Genomic DNA, 21,124 nt, shown 5'->3' with positions numbered 1-21,124 from the left:
TGCTTGAGCCCAGGAGTTCAAGACCAGCCTGAGTTTATAATAGTGAGACTCAGTCTCTACAAAAAATTAGCCAGACATGGTGGCATGCACCTGTGGCCCAGCTACATGGGAGGATGAGGCAGGAGGATCACTTGAGACCAGAAGGTCAAGGCTGCAGTGAGCCATGTTCGCACCACTGTCTGGGCAAGAAAGTGAGACCCTATCTCAAAAATAAGAAAATGTTTTTAAAATTCTAATTTCATTGTCTTGAGCCCTTGACCATCTTCAAGAATATAAAAGAACTAAGCCCGGGTGCAGTGGCTCACTTTGGGAGGCCAAGGCGGGTGGATCCCTTGAGGTCAGGAGTTTGAGACCAGCCTGGCCAACATGGTGAAACCCCATCTCTACTAAAAATACAAAAATTAGCTGGGTATGGTGGCTTGCATCTGTAATCCCAGCTACTCAGGAGGCTGAGGCATAAGAATCGCACTTGAACCCCTGAGGTGGAGGTGGCAGTGAGCCAAGATCACGCCACTGCACTCCAGCTTGGGCAACAGAGTGAGACTCTATCTTAAAAAATAAATAACAAAAATAAAAGAATTAAGAAAGCAGAGTTAAGGGAAAGGAGAGGTCTGTGTGAGGAGGGTCTGTCTGGAGAGCTGCTGGGTGCCCACTGTGACTCCCTCCTCCAGGCATGCCTCAAAGTGGAGGGAGCAACAGGATATAGGAGTTGAGGGGAGGGAGTGGGGGTTGTGGGGGGCAACAGGAAAGCCTCTGAAGAACCACTAAAGTATCCATGAGAGTGAGAGTCTGCTGTAAATGTCTACCAAGCCCAAAGCCATTTGATAAGGGTGCTGGTCACTAAAAACCTTCTGCCTCTCAACTTTCTCTCTTCTGTCTCTATGCCACAACCTAACAAAAATCAACAACAGCTACGTAATGGAGGGTGAGGAATGTGAAAAAGGGAGAAGAGACCACATCTTCCCAAAAGCTCTATCTAATTGGAGCTGGGAAAACAGGGAACAGGGGAGAAGCCCTACAACTAAATGAAGATTTAAATACTGATTAATATATTGGAGGGAACATTCTAAGTTTTCAACTGAGATTGTGTTTTGTGACTTAAAGCAGGAATTGGCAAACTTTTTCTGTAACGGGCCAGAGAGTAAATATTTTAGGCCCTATTGCGACTATTCAACTCTGCGGTTGTAGTGAGAAAACAGTAGACAGTAGGTGCATGGGCAGCACTGTGTCCCCGTACACTCTACTGACAAAAATGGTCCAGTTGTAGTTTGTGAACACCTGACTTAAAGTGACCATAGGACTTTCAATAACCTGAGAGTGGACAAGTAAGTCATGAGATGACCAACTTTTTATTCAGGGAACAGGGAAACCCTCTCAACCAAAGGAATATTTTTTTAAATTTACTTCAGTGAGATAGAATTCATATACAACAAAAGGTACCCATTTTAAAGGTACTGTTCAGTGAGTTTTGATGAACATACACAGCCATGTAACCACCACAACAATTAATTTTGAACATTTCCAACATGCCAAAAAGTCCTCCTATGCCCTTTTGCAGTAAATATACCCCAACCTCTGACATGAGATAGCCACTGATCTGATTTATGTCATTATAAATTAGTTTCGCCTTTTCTAGAATTGTTTTTTTCTAAATGGAATTTTATACATATAATCATTTGTGTCTGGCTTCTTTTGCTTAGTATGTCTTCACTAATTCATCCATATTGTTGCATGTATCAATACTGTTCTCCTTTATTGCTGAATAGTATTTGGTAGAATTATTCCAAAATTCATTTATCAATTCCTCTGTTGATGGAATTCTAGGTGGTTCTTAGTTTTTTGTTACTATGAAGAAAGCTATGAAAATTCATGTATAAACTTTGAGAATGAGGGCATTAATAAAATCATGGCTTCAAAATAACTATGTCAAAGGAAACCTTTTTTTTTTTTTTTTTTTTTTTTTTTTTTTTGAGACAGGGTCTCACTCTGGCACCCAGGCTGAAGTGCAGCAGCGCAATCATGGCTCACTGCAGCCTTGAGCCCTGGGGATCGGGTGATTCTCCCACTTCAGCCTCCCGAGTAGCTGGGACTACAGGCGCTAACCACCACACCTGGCTAATCTTTTGTGTTTTTTGTAGAGATGGGGTTTCGCCATGTTGCCCAGGCTAATCTCGAACTCCTAGGCTCAAGTGATCCTCCCACCTTGGCCTCCCCACAGTGCTGGAATTACGGGTATGAGCCACCATGCCTGGCCTCAAAGGAAAACTTTCAAAACCATTTTCTAGGCACAGAGGCATACTAATACTAATGCATTTCATACACCCATACAACATGAAAATTAGCAAAGAATTAGAAGAAGCTAAATTTCAAACTATACTTACTTCTTTCTTAAGTTCATTAAGACTGTGACTGATTTTCAAAATACTGAGTTCCAGTTCTTCAGCGATGCTTTTTGTTTTCTTGCTTTGCTAAAAATTTTAAAAAGTATATATGTAGTGTTACCGCATCTCTTTAATCTGTTAATTCCAATTTTATTTGAACTGTAAATTGTAATAAATTTTAATATTATTCTGTGAACTATAAAAGTAGGTTTTCAAAATTTACCTGTTTAAAGTTAGAGTGGAAAATAAAATTTCAGTTTATATTTTTCTTTTTTTTTTTTTTTTTTTTTTGAGACGGAGTCTCGCTCTGTCGCCCAGGCTGGAGTGCAGTGGCGCGATCTCGGCTCACTGCAAGCTCCACCTCCCGGGTTCACGCCATTCTCCCGCCTCAGCCTCCGAGTAGCTGGGACTATAGGCGCGCGCCACCACGCCCGGCTAGTTTTTTTTTTGTATTTTTAGTAGAGACGGGGTTTCACCATGTTAGCCAGGATGGTCTCGATCTCCTGACCTCGTGATCCACCCGCCTCGGCCTCCCAAAGTGCTGGGATTACAGGCTTGAGCCACCGCGCCCGGCCCACTTTATATTTTTCAATGCTAACTACAAATAGGTGAACTTCTGTTTTTTATTTATTTATTTTTCTGTGAACCTATGGATTATATTGAAAGGTGAACTTTTAAAATCTAATTTTCTTTAATAAATTCATCAAGTCTAAAATTGATCTCTTATTTTCTGCCTAGAATGTCCATGCTTTCACTCCTAACCTAGTTAAAAATTAAAATCCTACTCGTCTTTAAGATCTTACATAAATGTCTTTTTCTCAGAAAGGCTTTTTCAGATCATTCAATCTAAATCAGACCCTCTTCTTACTCATTGTAATCTTTTTGGTCAATAATCATCCCAGTTTGCAATTACATATTTATTTTTTCAGTCCAAACCATCTGGAATTTTTTATTTTTTGTTTGTTTAAAGTCTATCTTCCCCACTAGACCATGAAAGCTGGGTTCACATCTATTTTGCACACCACTAAATCCACAGTACCTGGCATAGCAAACAATAGGTAGTAGAGATTCAATTCTTTGCATGATAAATAAAAATTAAATATCAATACTTCATGAAGCCTTCTTGAGCCCTCTCCCTAATATAAGTTTGTCCTCCTTCAAACCGTCTCAATGCATAGTCTACGCCTTCTCTTAGGATACCTACAAAGCTATTTGTACTTGTCTCACCCCTTCCCACAAATTTCTTTATTGTAAAATTCTTGCAGACAAAGATTTTATCTTATTCATCTTTAGATTTATGGTGCTTGGCATATAAAAGGTACCAATAACAACTGCTGAAAAAAATGAATGAACGAAAAACACATCTAGCATGCAGGATCAGAGATCTGAGTGCTTGTGAAATACGCACAGGGTAAATTTGCGAAATTTCTGACATTTGCTAATTGCAAATTTGAGTATTAATAGAATCACATTCCCAACACAGAGTATTTCATCACAAGCAACTCTTTATAGTGAGTGTTGGACTTAAAATTTAACACTGAAGCAATCTACACTTCAGATTGTGTATCACACAGATAATTCAAACTAAACACAAAACAATGCTCAAGTCTCTCACACCACTCTACTTTAGGGCAAGATTCCGTGTTAATAAGAATATGTGCACTACTGTGATGCCAAGAAAATATCTGAGAAATCTGTGATTCATATCTATGTTCATTCATAAATTAATCTATTTACAAGGAAATCAACTGCTGCTTCTTTCTTCAGTCTCAGCCATATCCACCCTCCTTCATCATCTTTACTGCCAAAGCTTTGTTCATGACTTCCAGATTTGTACTATGGCTGCTGTATATTGTAAGCCATGTTAAATACTTTTTTGACAGAGCCAGGGCCTAAGAAATAAATAATCCTAGAGACATATCCCAGGGCTCTGTCTCTCCATTTTGCAATCCACCTGCTATAAGAGACTGTGTACACACTTCTTATGCTGTCCCATTTCCATCAGTCTTGGCCGTTCATTCTTGCCCAAATAAGCTCCTCTGCTTGAAGCACACCAACAGCCCATTTAAGGCTCATAGAGTGGCCGCCCACCAATTTTAGACCAGGAATTTGTGCAAGGGTGAAAAGCTTTTACTTGCCAGCTGGATCTACCCTTGTTTTCATTGAATCTACACCCCAATAAGTTTTCCAAATCATTGTGTCTGTAAATCAGCTGTCCTCAGAGGTAAGAACTGTGTACATCTGAATGGCTCCAGCAGTCAGGCTCAGGTCCCAAGAACTTCTAGATGGGGGTCTACTCCTCTGTTCTTCACTCTGAAGAAGCATTTTGGGGAGGAATTTTCCAGAGGTGAGTTTGGTGAAAGAGTGGGGACAACAGAGTAAACTAGTGATAGTGACAAAGGCACAGAATTCAGACTGCCTAGAATGAGAGTCAACAGGCCTGGAAATAAATGTCAAGTACTGTGAGTGCTAGATGGGAAGGATATTTTGGCCAACTAGGAGGGAGAAAAGGGATGAGACATCCTGTCCCATTCTGGAACAAATTCATACTCCTGGTGATTATGTTAGCTTCCACATCTTGCAAAACTTTATGGGAAAGCCATTATATAAGATTTACTTTGATTTTTAAAAAAGTTCTTACAGCTTGAATCCACACAGAAATTAACTGCTGCAGTTCCATTCTCGCCTGAGTTGACAGTTCCAAGATGCGTTCCCTGTGCTCATGGCTGGTGTAGGCAGAATCAGTAAAGTCCTCCGTACGCTCCAAGATGACTTCCAATGTCACAGAAAGATTCTCTTTGGACTGAAAATAAAGATTCTCCCGAAGAGCTTCAATATTCATCTGAGAACAAAAAGGACATCCATCCATCAATGTGAGTCAATATACACACTTGACCAAAATGGGTTGTAATTTCTAACAGTGCCCAGGAAAACATTAACATTTTCTTTTTCGAAGCTGAGGGGAAATACAGCCACCAATGATATCTATATTCTCCACTAACCCAGGAGGACACATTGCTCAAAAGCCTTCAATATACATGCAAAGCATCATTCCCAGAATAATTAATACAATGACATTTCTGTGGAATCAGTGAATACTAAGGCAGAAAGAGCATCATCCTGTAGCAACCAGTAGGAAAAATGAACCAGCCTCCAGGTAAAAGATTTGCACCTGAGAAAATGCGTAGGCAAAGTCCTGGAAGATAACTTACACCCAAATATGACATGTGCTGAGCCCAGGGGGAAGGATGATGTGGAAGATGTGGGGTGTGAGAAGGACTAGGGAAGGCATCCATTTTTCCTTCATTAATTCAACAAAGACTCTCCTAGTTACCTAACTGGTCTCCCTAAATTTTGTTTAAAGTCCCCAACAGCACCTTACTAACCCAAACATCCTCTACCAGAGGGTCTATATAATCTAAAATGTAAACCGTCTGATACTGCCACCTCCCTCTAATAGCTCCTCACTATCTATAGAGAATCAAGCCCAAACATCTATGTTATAGCACAAAATCCTCTATGGCCTGTCTTTATATACCTCTCTAACAGTCTATCTCACCCCCCTGAACCCCCTAACAACCTTTCACTTCAGCCACCCTGTTTGGAGCTCCTTGACTATGTGATGAACACATGCTCACGTATGCAGTCTTTCTCTCTCAGCTTTCTACGATGCATCATGCCACTTCAACCCTACAAAACACTATAGTCCGTGAAATATGTCACACAGACAACTTGGGCCAAGAGGCAACAAGTGGTAATGATCATGATTATGGTCACAATGAATGTGATAATAAGGATAGCTTACATTTGTTTAACACTTTAAAGTCCTTTCACAAATGTTATTTTAATTAATCCTTACGTGTGACCCATTTTAACACGATCCATGAAAATACCAAAGTTTGGGAAAGTCAAGATGCCAGAGGAGAGTCCTTGCTTCCCCTCCTGCTCTTGGCCCAAGTTGTGTCAGGTGATCACTCCATCCTAGGTAGACAGAAACTCGTATTTAAGCTAGGAAAGAATATGGATAATAGTAAGGTATGGAATTTACAATGGGGATCTTCTCAGAGAATTAAATTTGTTTTATTAATTTAAGGGAATTAAATTTGAGAATTTAAACAGAATTAAAACATAAAAATCAGTTATATTGGCCTCATACCATTTATGTTAAGGTTTTTTATTTTCCCTTTAGAGAGAAAATACACATGTTTTTAGACAGCAACTTAGTGGAGTTTTGTGGGTTTTTTTTTTAAAGAGGCTATTTATTGATATGGTTTCATAACATGTGTCCATATATTCATAGTACCAAATACAATAAAGTATCCAGTTTCCCTCCACAGATAATACTCTCCATCAGAAAAAAGTAAGACGCCAAAGAGATAATCGCAGACAGTGAGACTGAGCCTATTTATAACAGCTCTGCCTCCAGCATGCCTGATGGTGAGAGGGCAGCAGCCAGAGCTGTCGGCAGCAGCCACAGGCAGAGCACTGCCCCTCCTTCACCTGCACCAGAAATGCAGCAGCAAGAGGCGAAAGATGTCTCTCATCCGACTTGTTTCCCTCATTATCCTTTGACAACACATCTCTTCCCTCAGCATTTATAAAAAGGGAGGATTAGAAAAATAATCTCTAAGATCGCTTTCAGCAATAAAATTTTTAAGAGAAGGTTTGGTCCCTATAAGCTTCTTTCCCTTCAGGAAGACTCAGTGGTAGGACTGGCATCATATAAACAAACCCCGAGGTGTAAAGTGAAAGGTCGTGGACTTTGGGATTAGAGAATCCTGGGCCTAAAGAAGGGTTCTACCACTTACTAGCTCTCCTCCTCAAAAAAAAAAAAAAAAAAAAAAAAAAACCCAGTATATAATTATATTCACCTAAAGGGCAGGTAGGAATTAAATAAAATATGTACTAAGAGCAAAGAGAGATATTCTTCCCGTTACTGTCTTTCACCCCATGTTCCTACTTAGACCTTCACACAATTAGAAATCAAAGTGTACGGCCGGGTGTGGTGGCTCGTGCCTATAATCCCAGCACTTTGGGAGGCTGAGGTGGGTGGATCACCTGCGGTCAGGAGTTCGAGACCAGCCTGGCCAACATGGTGAAACCCCATCTCTATTAAAAGTACAAAAATTAGCCAGGTGTGGTGGTGGGTGCCTGTAATCCCAGCTACTCAGGAGGCTGAGGCAGGAGAATCGCTTGAACCCAGGAGGCAGAGGTTGCAGAGAGCCAAGATCATGCAATCACACTCCAGCCCGAGCAACAAGAGCAAGACTCCATCTCAAAAATAAATACATAAAATAAATAAAAGTGCAGTAAAATGGAAAGAATGTCATTCTCATCACAGTCCTGTCTGTTAGAAAGGTGGGAACCTTTAGCATTTGGATAATTTCTCAGGGCCTCAGTTCTCTGATCTGTTAAAGGAGGGCATTGTACTGGATGACTTCTTAGGGCCCTCCCAACTCAGACACTGCTCTTACCCCAAAAGCATCTTCACCATGTCTATGACTTCTGATGAGAAGTGAGACTTCCTGGAGTCACACTGCCTAGTTTCAAATCCCAACTCCGGTACTTAGTAGCCAGCAAGTTAATCTCCTTTCTGTTTCTCAAGCTCCTCAAAAGTGTGATGGAAATAATAGCAATAATTCTTTGAGGATTATATAAGTTCATATATTTAAAACACTCAGAAAAGGGCTGGCACAGAGTAAGGACTCAATAACTGTTAGTGTGTATTACTGTTTATTTTTAAATTTTAATTATTACTAATTCTATCACTATAGTCTCAAAGTATCAACCCTCTAACACAGAGAAAAGCAGGAATTCTAGCAGAAATGATTTGCTGCTCGCCATCATCCCATGGATGGTACTGCTCAAAAATGTATGGTACTGCTCAAAAAACAGGAAGGGAACATTCTTTTAAACAGCAGGCTACAGCTAAATCATACAGCTAAAAAGGTCCAGAGTAGCTACTATAACCAAAGACCAGTGTTCTTTATAAATATACCTCTAATGTAAATATTACTGAGCAACAGGTTTGTACAGAGTGGCATTGCTTTAAATAGATATATTTGCTTTTGTGAAGCATTGTTTTAAAACATTACACAAAAATATGGATACTATACATAATGGTGCTCCATTAAAATGGAAAAAAAAAGACTGGGTGCAGTGGCTCATGCCTGTGATCCCAGCACTTTGGGAGGTCCAGGCGGGCGGTTCACCTGAAGTCAGGAGTTTGAGACCAGCCTGGCCAACATGGTGAAACTCTGCATCTACCAAAAATACAAAAATTAGCCAGGCGTGGTGGCACATGCCTGTAGTACCAGCTGCTTGGGAGGCTGAGGCACAAGAATCACTTGAACCCAGGAGGCGGAGGCTGCAGTGAGCCAAGATCACACCACTGCACTCCAGCCTGGGTAACAGAGCGAGACTCCATCTCAAAAAATTAAAATAAAATGGAAAGAGAAAAATCAAAATATACTCTCTTTATTCTTACCTTGAATTCCTTAATTCCAGTAAAAATACTGACAGATGAAATGTCAGTCTCTCCATTCGGTTTACAGTCAGTCACAATTTCAATGACCTTATCCAATGCCACTTTCATGCGGTCAAATACTCCTTCTTTGTTTTTATGGGCTGATTCACAGGTGGGATGCCTCAGACATGTCTTCAAAACAATTGAAATTTTTTATTTTAATATTTGATTTATGTCATAATGCACAAAAATCTTACAGAGAACATGTCATGCTAAGAAAAACGGTTCTTTACCAAAATCTCCTGGGTCCCTGGCTCACTCAGCTGCTTCTCCTCACTAAAGTGGAAGCAGGATGAGTAAAAAGCGATAGCAAGGTTAAATAAAAAAATGCAGAGTGCAGAACTATACCTTTATATTTCAATAGTAAGTTTACTTAAAAATTTTTTGAGAAAAAATCTCTCCATCATGATTAAAACTATTTTTAAATGTTGCCTTACACATGCAAGAAATGAAAAAGAATGAAGAAAAATGAAATGAACAGAGATGAAATATGATCATGGATGCATCTTGACTTTTAAAAAATATTGTAAATGAAAAACTCAAGGGCCTAGACAAAACAGAGCCTTCTGAGTGGGTTCCATGAAGTCTCTATTTTTGTGGCTTCACTGATTCTAGTACAGGATAAATACTCTCAGAAGAAAAGGTTATTCCAAACAAATTGCTAATGAGACATTTTATTCATTCTTTCTAGAATTGCACCAATTTTCTGGCCAATTGCTGTTTGGAAATACTCTTGACTGATAATTTTGTTAAAAGTGGAAAAAGGAATTAAAGGGTGAATTTACAGAATAACCAAGGGGTGACTTCTTACTCCACTGTACTTAACAAATCTTAACTTGCCTCGCTTTTTCTAGAGCACATATGCTGGCTCCTCAATGAGACTGGCAAAACCCTGCAGGCAGCGACCATGTGTGACAGGCTTTAATTCACAGCACCTAATACACCATGTTCTGCTGAGCTGTTCAATCAAAGCTGACTCATAAATTAATTATTATTTGGAGTTGGGGAAGAAAGTTAGCATTCTTATAAATAATAACTGAGATTTAACTATTCAGGCCTATGTTCTAAGTTATCACTTTGATCTTTTTTAAAATGCAAATTATGTAAGTTAAATGCATTTAGTCAGGTTTTCTAATTATTAATTTATTACACATTAAAACAAAAATTCTCTTACCTTTGAAGCTGTAAGGAGCATCATCGTACACTTTTCAAGAACTGCCCTAGCTGCTGCCATTTTTGCCTTTTTCTTTTCATCTTTCAAATCCTAAATATGAAATAAAATCAAGGAGGATTCTAAGATCATGTAAACAATCCAATTTCTTAAGAAAGTATTTATTCAACAATAATACTCAAAAATTCAATAATATTAAGTGGAAAATAAAAAAACAGGATAAAGTTTTACAAAGTGTCACTGCTTCAATATAAACACATCAACACAATATGAGTAGAAAGAAAAAGCTACTCTTAGTAAGGCCTGGAGAGCCAGGAACTGAGACACAAGTAGAGGCTGTACATGGTTGACATTCTGGTGTTCTGTCATACCTGACATTCTCACGCCAAGTGCACACACTGCACCCCTAACCAGAAACACCCAGCCTATGTCTTACTTAATTAAAAGTAAATGTCTTCTGAGCATCTATCGACTATTATTTCCTTCAAAACAGATACTTAAAAGTTGATTATTTAAGGAGCCTTGTCTAATCCCATCTAACTGCTATACATCTCAAATTGGGGTTCATTTGTCTTACTCTTAACCAATATGCTGCTCTGAAATATTCTTAAGATGTTTCTTTGGTAGATTACTTTCCCCAACAAGATTGAAAAGGAACACTTAAGAAAGCATTGTGGATTGAATTTGTTTTGCTGGGGGGTGGCTTCTCCTCACAGAGCCCTCAATAGAACGTGTGCTATTATATGAGGTAGCCAAAGTTTGCTGATCAAATCTACAACAAAATACTCTGTTAATAATTTGGTTATTATATCTAAATCAGAAGTGGGCAATACTTTCAATTAAAGCCCAGATAAACATTTGAGGCCTTCTGAGCTATATGGTCTCCATCACAGCTACTGAATTATATCATTGTAGTGTGAAAGCAAACAGAGACAATACACAAATAAATAAGAACGGCTGTGTTCCAAGAAAACTTTATTTATGGACATTGAAATTTGAATTACATAAAATTTTTCTCTGTCACATTAGTCTTTTTTATTTGTAAGTTAAAGGCCCTTTCTTACAAATAAGAAAAACCTAAAATTTGAGTATGATTTGCCTTTGAAAGTAAATTTGCTTGAATAAATTAGAATGGATTCAGAAGATAGTCCTACACAATATCACTCTTACTCACTTGCATCCCAATATAGATTTAATAAGAGATAGAGATGGAATTACAAATAGTGTACAACAAAGTGCGTATAACCCCAAAGCTAATGCAGATCACATCCCAAAGAACTGTGTCCTATATGTGAGTATCATCCATCATGGGTACCTATAGATAAAGGTTGAGGTTGCTTATAAAATTTCCACTCATTCCTCTTGTCTTTAACATTTTGGACAGGACTCCTTTCAAAACCACCTGTGGGTCTAGCTGACAATTCATCAGGTGTGTATGCCATACCTAACACTTATAAGCCACATATGACACCATATGATGAATAGTGATAACAAGCGACAGAAAAAGAAGGCATCTCAGCCTGGAAAGGGTTGGTCCACAGGACAAAACAGAGGCGTCCATAAAACCCAGATGGTCCATGAAGAAGTACTTTCCCAGACTTGGGTAAGGCTGTCACCACTGCCACTTTCTTTTCTTTTTGAGACAGAGTCTCCCTCCCTTGCCTAGGCTGGAGTGCAGTGGCATGATCTCAGCTCACTGCAGCCTCTGCTTCCCGGGCTCACACAATTCTCGTGCCTCAGCCTTCTGAGTAGCTGGGATTACAGGCATGTGCCACCACACCTAGCTAATTGCTGTATTTTTAGAAGAGATGGTGTTTTGTCACGTTGGCCAGGCTGGTCTCAAACTCCTGACCTCAGGTGATCCACCCACCTCAGCCTCCCAAAGTGCTGGGATTACAGGCATGAGCCACCACGCCCAGCCTTACCACTGCCACTTTCTACCACCTTGGTCCAGGTCACCATCATCTCTCAATAGATTACTGTAATATCCTCTTGAGTGGTCTCCCTGTCTCTGCCCTTGTCTCCATGCAAACTATTCTCAACATGGCAGCCAGAGTGATACTGTTAAAATGTAAGTCAGAATGTCATTCTTCTACTCAAAACCTGCAGTGTCTCCCCATTTTACTTAAAGTCAAAGTCCTTACGCAGTTTGGCCTGCCCACTACCTCTCTGATTTCATCTTATTACCCTTCCCCTTTGCTCACTTTGATCCATCCACTGGCCTTCGTGTTCTTTGAACACACCATGCATGTTTCTGATTTATTGTCTATCTCCTCCCACCCCTACTAAAACATAAGCTCCACGAGTGCAGAGGCTTTTGTCACTTTTATTTACTGCTGAATCCTCAACACCTAGTGTAGTATTTGGTTAACAGTAAGCAGCTTATGAATATTTGCTGAGAAAACTGAGAATGCACCTGACCTATAGCTCTTTGCAGGATATTTTGACTATTCTAAAGGAGAAAGTATTTCAACCCTGGATGCATATTCCACAAAAATGACCCAGGAGTAGCACTTATCAAACACAAAGATGATAAAAAGGCTGCCAGTAAGTTTCAGGGGTCTCACATTTAATGAGCTAAATTGTTAAAAATAGATATCTCTTGAGCCAGAAGTTTTTAAATGTTGGATTACAATATTACAAGAATTGAGAAAAATAAAATGTTCTCCATGCCAAATTTCTAACTACAAATCAAAATGATGGTGAAAGTTTTTCAGTTATGTCCAGAAGCTGAAGAGGATCCTGTAGGAAGTGTAACTGAAGGATGGCAGCTTTAGAACCTATGACTCATGCCACACTTGCTCAAGGGATCAAGAAAACGCTAGATGATAAGCTATTATAATAAAAAAATATTCAGGCTAATAATTTTCATTGGGGAGAATGAGGAGAAGAAGGAAGATTAAGAGAAAGAGAAGGAAAAGAAAGGAAATGTGTTTTATAAAGAACAATACTGGCAGAGAGAAAATGAAACAATAAGGTACCTGCCTACAGAAACATCATTGGTATTAGAAACCAATGCCATTATTTAGCCTGCCACTTTCCAGACCAATACCCATCTTTCAACTCCAGCTGCAACCGGGAAAGTTCGTATCAAAAACTGAGAGAATACCTATGGGACTACACCCAGAACCATCCCAAGAAATGGTCAATTACTATATATATTTAACCTGCCAACAAGACAGACTCCTACACAAATACCCCAACAAGGAAAAGTCAATCCTAGACATAATATGGTCTTCTGTCTCCCAAAACTGAGGAGCTTATTGTCTGAATTGGGGAACAGACCCACAAAGAACTAATATTGGCTGGGCACAGTGGCTCACACCTGTAATCCCAGCACTTTGGGAGGTTGAGGCAGGCGGATCACCCGAGATTAGGAGTTCAAGACCAGCCTGGCTAACACGGTGAAACCCAGTCTCTACTAAAAATACAAAAAGTTAGCCGGGCGTGGTGGTGCATGCCTGTATTCCCAGCTACTCGGGAGGCTGAGGCAGGAGAATCACTTGAACCCAGGAGGTGGAGGTTGCAGTGAGCCGAGATCATGACACTGCACTCCAGCCTGGGCGACAGAGCAAGACTCTGTCTCAAAAAATAAATAAATAAAATAAAATAAAATTAAAAACGACTATCATGTTGTAGTTTGAGAACTACAGGCTTTAGTATCAGATATAACTGAGTTCAATCTGCAAGAATAGTGACCTTGGGAAAGTTTATCCTTGTCTCAGATTCAGTTTCCCTGTATGTAAAACAGTAGTAACAATACCTACCTCATAGGGATGTTTTGAGAATTAAATGAGATCATGTACATTAAGTACCTAACACATAGGCAGTGCAAATAAATAATAGCTTGGGTTATTACTATTAATCTAATATGGTAAGAATAACAAATATCTAACAAGATACTATAAGAATACGTATGATGACTCAATTTTACGTGCCTGAGCCCTGGGAGAGGAATCAAACGGAAAGCTTCATAAAAGAGAAAGTAACCAAATACAAAGAAGAAGTACTTAAGTTGAGCCCTGAAGGCAAGTATGACCTTTCCCAGTGTGTGAGGTGGGAACAAAATTAACTGTTATAAATGTACAAAAAAAGACATACAGATCTACTTACAGATCTACTTTGCTGGCTTATTTGTGAAAGGCTTTCAAGACCAAGGCTATAGACTTAATAAGCAAAGAAACCAATCCAAACAATCCTAAAGATCATACCTCCATCCAAACTAAAAAGTATGTATTTATCTGAAGATTGTAAAATGTGATGAATACATACATTTTGTCTATCTCCACTCAGATGTGCAAACTCCACCATTTCATTTCCAAATTGACTGAATATTTGGACAAACTCTTGAAAGCTATTCACTTTCTCTAGTCTTTCCATAGTTGCAAGAACCTGCAAAACAGAGAATATTTCATTATTTGGTGATAGCTACGCAAGAGACTGAGATTGTCAAGGCTGAGTAGAGAGAAAAAAGGGAAAATTCTGAATTCTAGGTGAAAGCTGAGAAGGAGGAGCCAGAAAGAAGACACAGAAGGGGATGCTCAGAGAAGTAGAAGTAGATTCAAGGCACAGAATTATTAGGGGAATGATTTGTTTATAGGATGAGATTTTGAGTTATTTGAAAAGAAAAAGAATAAAAGAAATGACTACATATACAAAGGAAGGGATCATTTATGTAGCCAAGTCTAGGAGGTGAGCATGGGCAGGACTACAGTAATCAAATCTTCAGAGAACTGGGAAGGGGTGAGGATAAAAGTCAGCACACACAAGCTTTAAGGCTCAGTGAACCAGGATAACAGGAACCCTAACATTCTCAGGAAAGCAGAAGGAACCTCATCATCTGCAGAGTATGGAGTCAAAAGAGAAGTGTGGGACTTTAAGAGGAGGAAAATCAGTCTGGTTCAGTCAGGAATGGGCCGTCAGGGGTGAATATAGAGTGTGAATCTGTGGTAGAGCCAATGACTAAAATGGTATGTGTTTTCTTGATGTAAGAAATAAAGTAAATAGATGTGAAACATATTTTCAAATACTTTTCTTTAAAATAACATGACTAGATTGTTTTAGTCAGAACAAGATAGGTTAAAAAAACACAGATATCCTGTGTTTACTTATTTTTCATGAGAATATGATGAATATTTGGCATGTTAATCTGCCCTGGCAGCTCAGGAAGTTCAGGCAGCTAACACAGATAAGGCTCATTGCCACTGCTGTGCAGAACCTCCATCTTTCAAAGAGAGGAAGGTTGTTTCTGTTTCTCTAGCGCTGCCAGATCCACCTCTCCCATTTCTCATTCATTCAACATTCATCAGGTGGTTTTATCCTCAAATCCTACTAGGACAACTCCTGCCCTGGCCAACTGCTCTCCTCTTTGCCTAGGGAATTATCCAAAGAAAGAAGTGATCATACAGACCCTGGATTCCCAGATGATCATGGAGCATGATCATCATCTGAGAGATTAACTTCTGGACTGGAAGAGTCTAAATCTGTTCTGCACGTTTTGAGATTATTCAGTAACATTTAGGAATTCTGCATGCAGAAATTTCGTAGCTGTGGATAATTATCATTTCCACTGATTTAACTGTGTCTTAAGTTATATATTGTTAGTCTCTGATTTGGGAGGGAAAAAAAGTACTGAAGAATTCAGTATTTTTATCAACTAAGTTTCTGCTACATACACTATCATAGTGCTTGCCTTTTCTTTCCAAATGTTGTACACATTTGAAGCTTTTACCAATAAGCCTCAACAAGCAGATAATGATTCTCTAAGAGGAGACATTACTTGCATTCAGAAGTTTAGGCACAGTATACTCATCATTTAAGAATTACACATATAGAAGAATTTAAACTACAGACAGAGTTATAAACAATAATAGTCAAGCATTGCCAAATTACTTAAATTAACCTAAAAAGAACTTTTTTTTTTTTTTTTTAAAGAAACGCTCATACAGGCATAGCTCCAGGAGGAACCCAGGGCCCAAGTGTATTCAATGTGTAGATGATCAATGTGTCAATGTATCCTGCAATTCACATTAATTCCCACAGCTAGCTGCACTCTTCATCCACATGTGAGCCAAGTGATCCACCACTAAAAGTCATAAGAAGCACTTTGAACAACACAGAAAGACAAAAATACAGCAACATCAGAAAGGTAAGTACCTTATTTCTTGATGTTATTATCTGTTTAATGACTACTCGGTCTGCCAGCAACAACACCTTTGTCACTGAAGAAAGAAGTAATCTTGCAGCCTTTATCACTCCTGTTTTGTCTGTAAAAATTGTGATCTGCCCATCAGATTCCAAATGGTTCAAGTTGGTTATGTCTGTCAATGCTGCAATTGTTTCTCCTAACAAGAAAGGAGAGAGGGTAAAGTTAAACTGGCAGTAAGACACACAAATTCAAATCTCAACTTTTCTCTAACCTTGAAGGTAAGGCACAATGAGGAGGAACTCCGCTTTGGACTCTTACTTCAGGAACAAGAAACAGTTTCACCTTGACGATTGCAGGGATTATCATACCAAGCTTTCTAACCAGAAAATAATAGCACACTCTTAAGAATGGTGACAAATTTTGCCCTCACCCAGTTTGAAAAACATCATAATTTTTGTTTCCAGTGGTAATGCAAACTACACAATCTAAAAGCTCCTGCCCTACACGACAGTAAGAGAAGTCCCATGAGTCAAAAACTAAAGAATACCCTAAAACCAGAGCAGTAAGCAGGTGCCAAGGCTTGGACTGGGGCCAGGCCAGGGAGAAGTCAGGGGTCACTGCCGATCTCCACAAGCTGAAGGGGCTTAGGTTTTCAGGAATCCTCAGGGAGAGAAAAAAGATAGGGCTTTGGGCCCCAAGGGATGACATCTTCAATATATTGGAGACCCATAAATAACTGTCAATAGGCAAAAAGAAACAATAAGGAAGTTTGTCTGTCAGACAAACAAAGCCTGGACTTTGGGTGGGGAAAGTAAACAAAACTAAAGCCTCCGTCCTGAGAATTCAAACGACAGGCTGGCCCTCATTCACGCTGCAGTTTGAATTTATATAAACTTCATATGATGCCTGGCATAAACCATTCTATTAATTGAACTCCCTCCCAACCCTCTAGAAAAATTATCTTCTTCACTGTTGCCATAAAAACTTTTGATTTCTGTAATGGTAATTATCTACTAATAAAACAATACAAGTGTTTGCCTCCTCAAGGCTATAACATTCTTGAAACCTCCATACTGTTATAAGTTAAAAAGATTTTAAAGATAATAAACTTTTAACCAACTTATAGTGTTCAAGATCATTTTTTTAAGTCCTAAATATACCTATGTGCCTAACGGATTGATTTTCTTACAAAAGCCCTCCTGTCAATTCTATTACATATACACAATAATGTGTCTGCTCATAGGCTAAGGATCTTGAGTAGAAAGTATTGGAATCTTAATGGAGAGGCCACAGGGTGAAATATAAGTCAAGGTTTAGAAATCAGTCTGGCAGGCACGGTAGCTCACACCTGTAATCCTAGCACTTTGGGAGGCCAAGGCAGGCAGATCACCTGAGGTCAGGAGTTCAAGACAAGCCTGGCCAACATGGCGAAACTCGGTCTCTACTAAAAAAATACAAAAATGAGCCAGGTGTGGTGGCAGGGGCCTGTAATCCCAGCTACTCAGGAGGCTGAGGCAGAGAATCACTGGGACCTGGGAAGCAGAGGTTACAGTCAGCTGAGATGGCTCCACTGCATTCCAGCCTGGGTGACAGAGTGAGACTTGGTCTCAAAAAAAAAAAAAAGAAAAAGAAAAAAAGAAAGATCAATCTAGTAGGAGTACATAAAACAGAATGGAAAGGAAAGACTTAAAGCCAGGCTATTATATCAATTGTGGGTGTGAAATAGTAGGGACCTTACTAGTATAGTAGCCATAGGAACATTAAGAAGATGATTTGGGAGACATTTTTATGAGAAAACATAAAATTAGTACCTGACCAATGATAAGAAGGAAAGAACGAGTGAAAAAATGGCCTCAAAGTTGTAAACCTAAGTTGCTTAAAGAAAATCAGAAGGGCATTGGAAGGGAGATGATAATTTTACTTTCAGACAACAGGAGCTTGAAATAACACAGGAATACACCAAAAATAAGCTATGCGACATGGACTGGTAATGCAGACTTGGATGTCTTGTTTATAAAGACAATTGCTGAAGCTCTACAGATAGACGAATTCTGTGGTAACCAGCCTTCAAGAAGGCTCCCCATGATCCCCACCTACTGTTATGCACAACTTTGTGCTGTCTGTCCCCTCCCACATCATATGAGGGTTGGTATGGTGGAAGTAATGGTATGTCACTTCCAAGCTTAGGTTCTAAAATAACTGAGGCAGCTGTCTGGGTTGCTCTCTCTCTCTGAGAGAAACCAGTTGCCATGTCATAAGCAGCCCTTACTACGCAGAGACCTACGTGGAGAGGAAGTGAGGCCTCTGGCCAACAACCATGAGAGGGAGGCTGGAAGCAGACCTGCAGTCCAGTCAAGCTTCCAGGTAACAGAGGCCTGGTCAAAACACTGACCACTACCTTATGAGACACACTGACACGGAGCCACCCAGTGAAGCTACTCCCTGATTGGTGCCCCCTCAAAAACTGTTTGAGATAGCAAATGTTTGCCGTTTTAAGTTGCTAAGTTTGGGTTAATTTGTTACACAGCAATAGGTAACTAATACAAAGTTTTGATAGCAAAATATACAGAGAACAAAAGTGCTTAGAATTAACCTTAAAGCATACAGAAGGGGCAGGAGGAAAAGTATCACTTTGCATTCTATCATTAATAGCTAAAAGGATAAAAATATTTCCTCTGATCCTCTGGAAAATGTTAATTTTTTTCTACACCTCTCAACCACAAAAGATACCACATATAAGCCTGCACATACAGCATTATTCAACCTTTCATTTTTCTGAGTAGACCTCAGGCTTTTTTTTTTTTTGATACAGAGTTTCACTCTTGTTGCCCAGGCTGGAGTGCAATGGCGCGATCTCAGCTCACTGCAACCTCCGCCTCCTGGGTTCAAGCGATTCTCCTGCCTCAGCCTCCCTAGTAGCTGGGATTACAGGCATGCGTCACCACCTCGGCTAATTTTGTATTTTTAGTAGAGACAGGGTTTCTCCATATTGGTCAGGCTGGTCTTAAACTCCTGACCTCAGGTGATCCACCCACCTCGGCCTCCCAAAGTGCTGGGATTACAGGCATGAGCCACCGCACCTGGCCCGACCCCAGGCATTTAACTCATAAGTACGAGGGATAGTAGCATTTGGTCAGCTCCACCACCATGGTTAAATGCTTCCTTAACATTATAAAGTTGTTCAAAGTATAAACTGTTCAGAAATCAGTTCCCTAAAAAAGTCACAAAGCTGTCTTACAGCTTCACAGGTATCATTTTTAATTTATTATATGTAATTACTAGTGTTGCATCTTAATAGGAAAACCCAAGGTCAATCAAACACAAATATTTGTTGAACTTCCATAGAAAACATAAATATAAACCTTGCCTGGTAGCCAAGTAAAAAGCAACAATATAATGTAAGAGTTCAACACAGGGAAGTAAGAATAAAAATTGATTATTATAATGACAACTAATATTTATTGAGCACTTACTATGTGTGAAATGATACAAGCATTACATCAAAACACCTCTATAAACCCTAACAGTCCCATTTTATAGATGAGAACACTGAGGTTTAGAAATGTTTAATAGATTGCCCAATATCCCCTGCTTGCAAGTAGAAGCACTAGGATTAAAGTCTAGGCAGTCCGACTCTAAAACTTTAGTTCTTTTTTTTTTTTTTTTTTGAGACAGGGTCTCATTCTGTCATCTCCCAGGCTGCAGTGACACCATCACTGTTCACTGCAACTTCAACCTTCCTGGGCTTAAACAATCCTCCCAACTCAGCCTCCCAAGTAGCTGGGACTGGAGGCATGCACCACCACACCTGGCTATTTTATTTTTCTTATGTCTTGTAGAGACAGGGTCTCACTATGTTGCCCAGATTGGTCTCAAACACAGCTCAAGCGATCCGTCCACCTTAGCCTCCAAGTGTTGGGATTACAGGTGTGAGCTACGGCACCTAGCCAGCTCCAGTTCTTTATCTACTGCTTTATATTAGTTCCCTCAAATGAATGCTGTCGCCGAAAAAAGAAAATCATTCGTAGGGGCTGAGTGGGCTAGAAACATTACAGGAGTGATTTAATGACGTCTTAAGTTTGTATGTGTTAAGAGAAAAAAGCCTTCTATATTTTACAACTCCAGAAGGTATCATTCTCATACTCTTACCTGAGTGACACTAGGAGGAAGATGACATGTGGAGCCCATGACACCTGATATCTTTCAAAATACTCCATTTATGGAGCTGCCTGGGCGTATGGTACTCATGTCAGTGTACCACGTCCTCTTTTCTCACCTTACACTGAGCACAATGACGTGCTACAAAGCCAACAAGGAGCACAGGACTCAGCTTGTCCTTTCATTTAAAAAATACTATACTCCTGCTTTAATCAGTGGTTGTTAGAAGAAACAGTAATTGTTTTATTTCTTTTTTTTTTTAACCACAAAGCTTTCTTCAAAAAGAAACAGTAATATGAAGAACATCTCCACATTTTCTGTTGAATTGTCCGTTATGTAATGTCTGTTTCATAAGCACCCACACAATAATTTAGTGTCGGGAAAAAAAGTCTCTCCTCTTACAAGCTGGTTTGTTTCCTTTCAACAAACAATGAGATTATATAATCCTTTGTTTCCAACATTTTTGTCTTGACTTCCAGGAAGTACAAAGATAAATTTCATGCTTAATTAAAATAATAATGTTTGCCAAAGTTTCTGGTTTATTTATTTTCACATCCTATTTTAATAAGTTTATTGAACATGTCTTTTATTATAAGTGCTTTCATATCCTTTTCTAAAGTAGGAAAAATATGAATTATGAATAGAATAAGGATATCTCCCCCTGCTTCCCACATAAAACTTATTCTCTATCCCAGTGAATGGCTAGAAATCCAAGACTCAACCCAGGGTCTTCCCTTTCC

The 21,124-nt window shown here is 39.4% G+C and overlaps 1 protein-coding gene and 1 pseudogene across 1 annotated transcript in view; both read right to left on the bottom strand.

Moving 5' to 3' along the window:
• Nucleotides 1-21,124, bottom strand: part of CTNNAL1 (catenin alpha like 1) — a 264,318-nt gene that overhangs the window by 34,314 nt on the left and 208,880 nt on the right. Inside the window, exons 4-9 of the mRNA XM_050759552.1 lie at nucleotides 16,235-16,422; nucleotides 14,351-14,470; nucleotides 10,082-10,171; nucleotides 8,869-9,039; nucleotides 5,023-5,223; nucleotides 2,382-2,468 (exon numbers count right to left, since the gene is read on the bottom strand). Of these exons, the coding sequence (XP_050615509.1) occupies nucleotides 2,382-2,468; nucleotides 5,023-5,223; nucleotides 8,869-9,039; nucleotides 10,082-10,171; nucleotides 14,351-14,470; nucleotides 16,235-16,422 (857 nt within the window). The remainder of the gene's footprint in view (nucleotides 1-2,381; nucleotides 2,469-5,022; nucleotides 5,224-8,868; nucleotides 9,040-10,081; nucleotides 10,172-14,350; nucleotides 14,471-16,234; nucleotides 16,423-21,124) is intronic.
• Nucleotides 16,013-16,172, bottom strand: LOC126938171 (uncharacterized; annotated as a pseudogene).

Source organism: Macaca thibetana, chromosome 15 (genome assembly GCF_024542745.1).
Source record: "Macaca thibetana thibetana isolate TM-01 chromosome 15, ASM2454274v1, whole genome shotgun sequence".
Taxonomy (NCBI): Eukaryota; Metazoa; Chordata; class Mammalia; order Primates; family Cercopithecidae; genus Macaca; species Macaca thibetana.
Note: the sequence above shows the minus strand (reverse complement) of the source record. Positions and strands in the feature narration are given on the sequence as shown.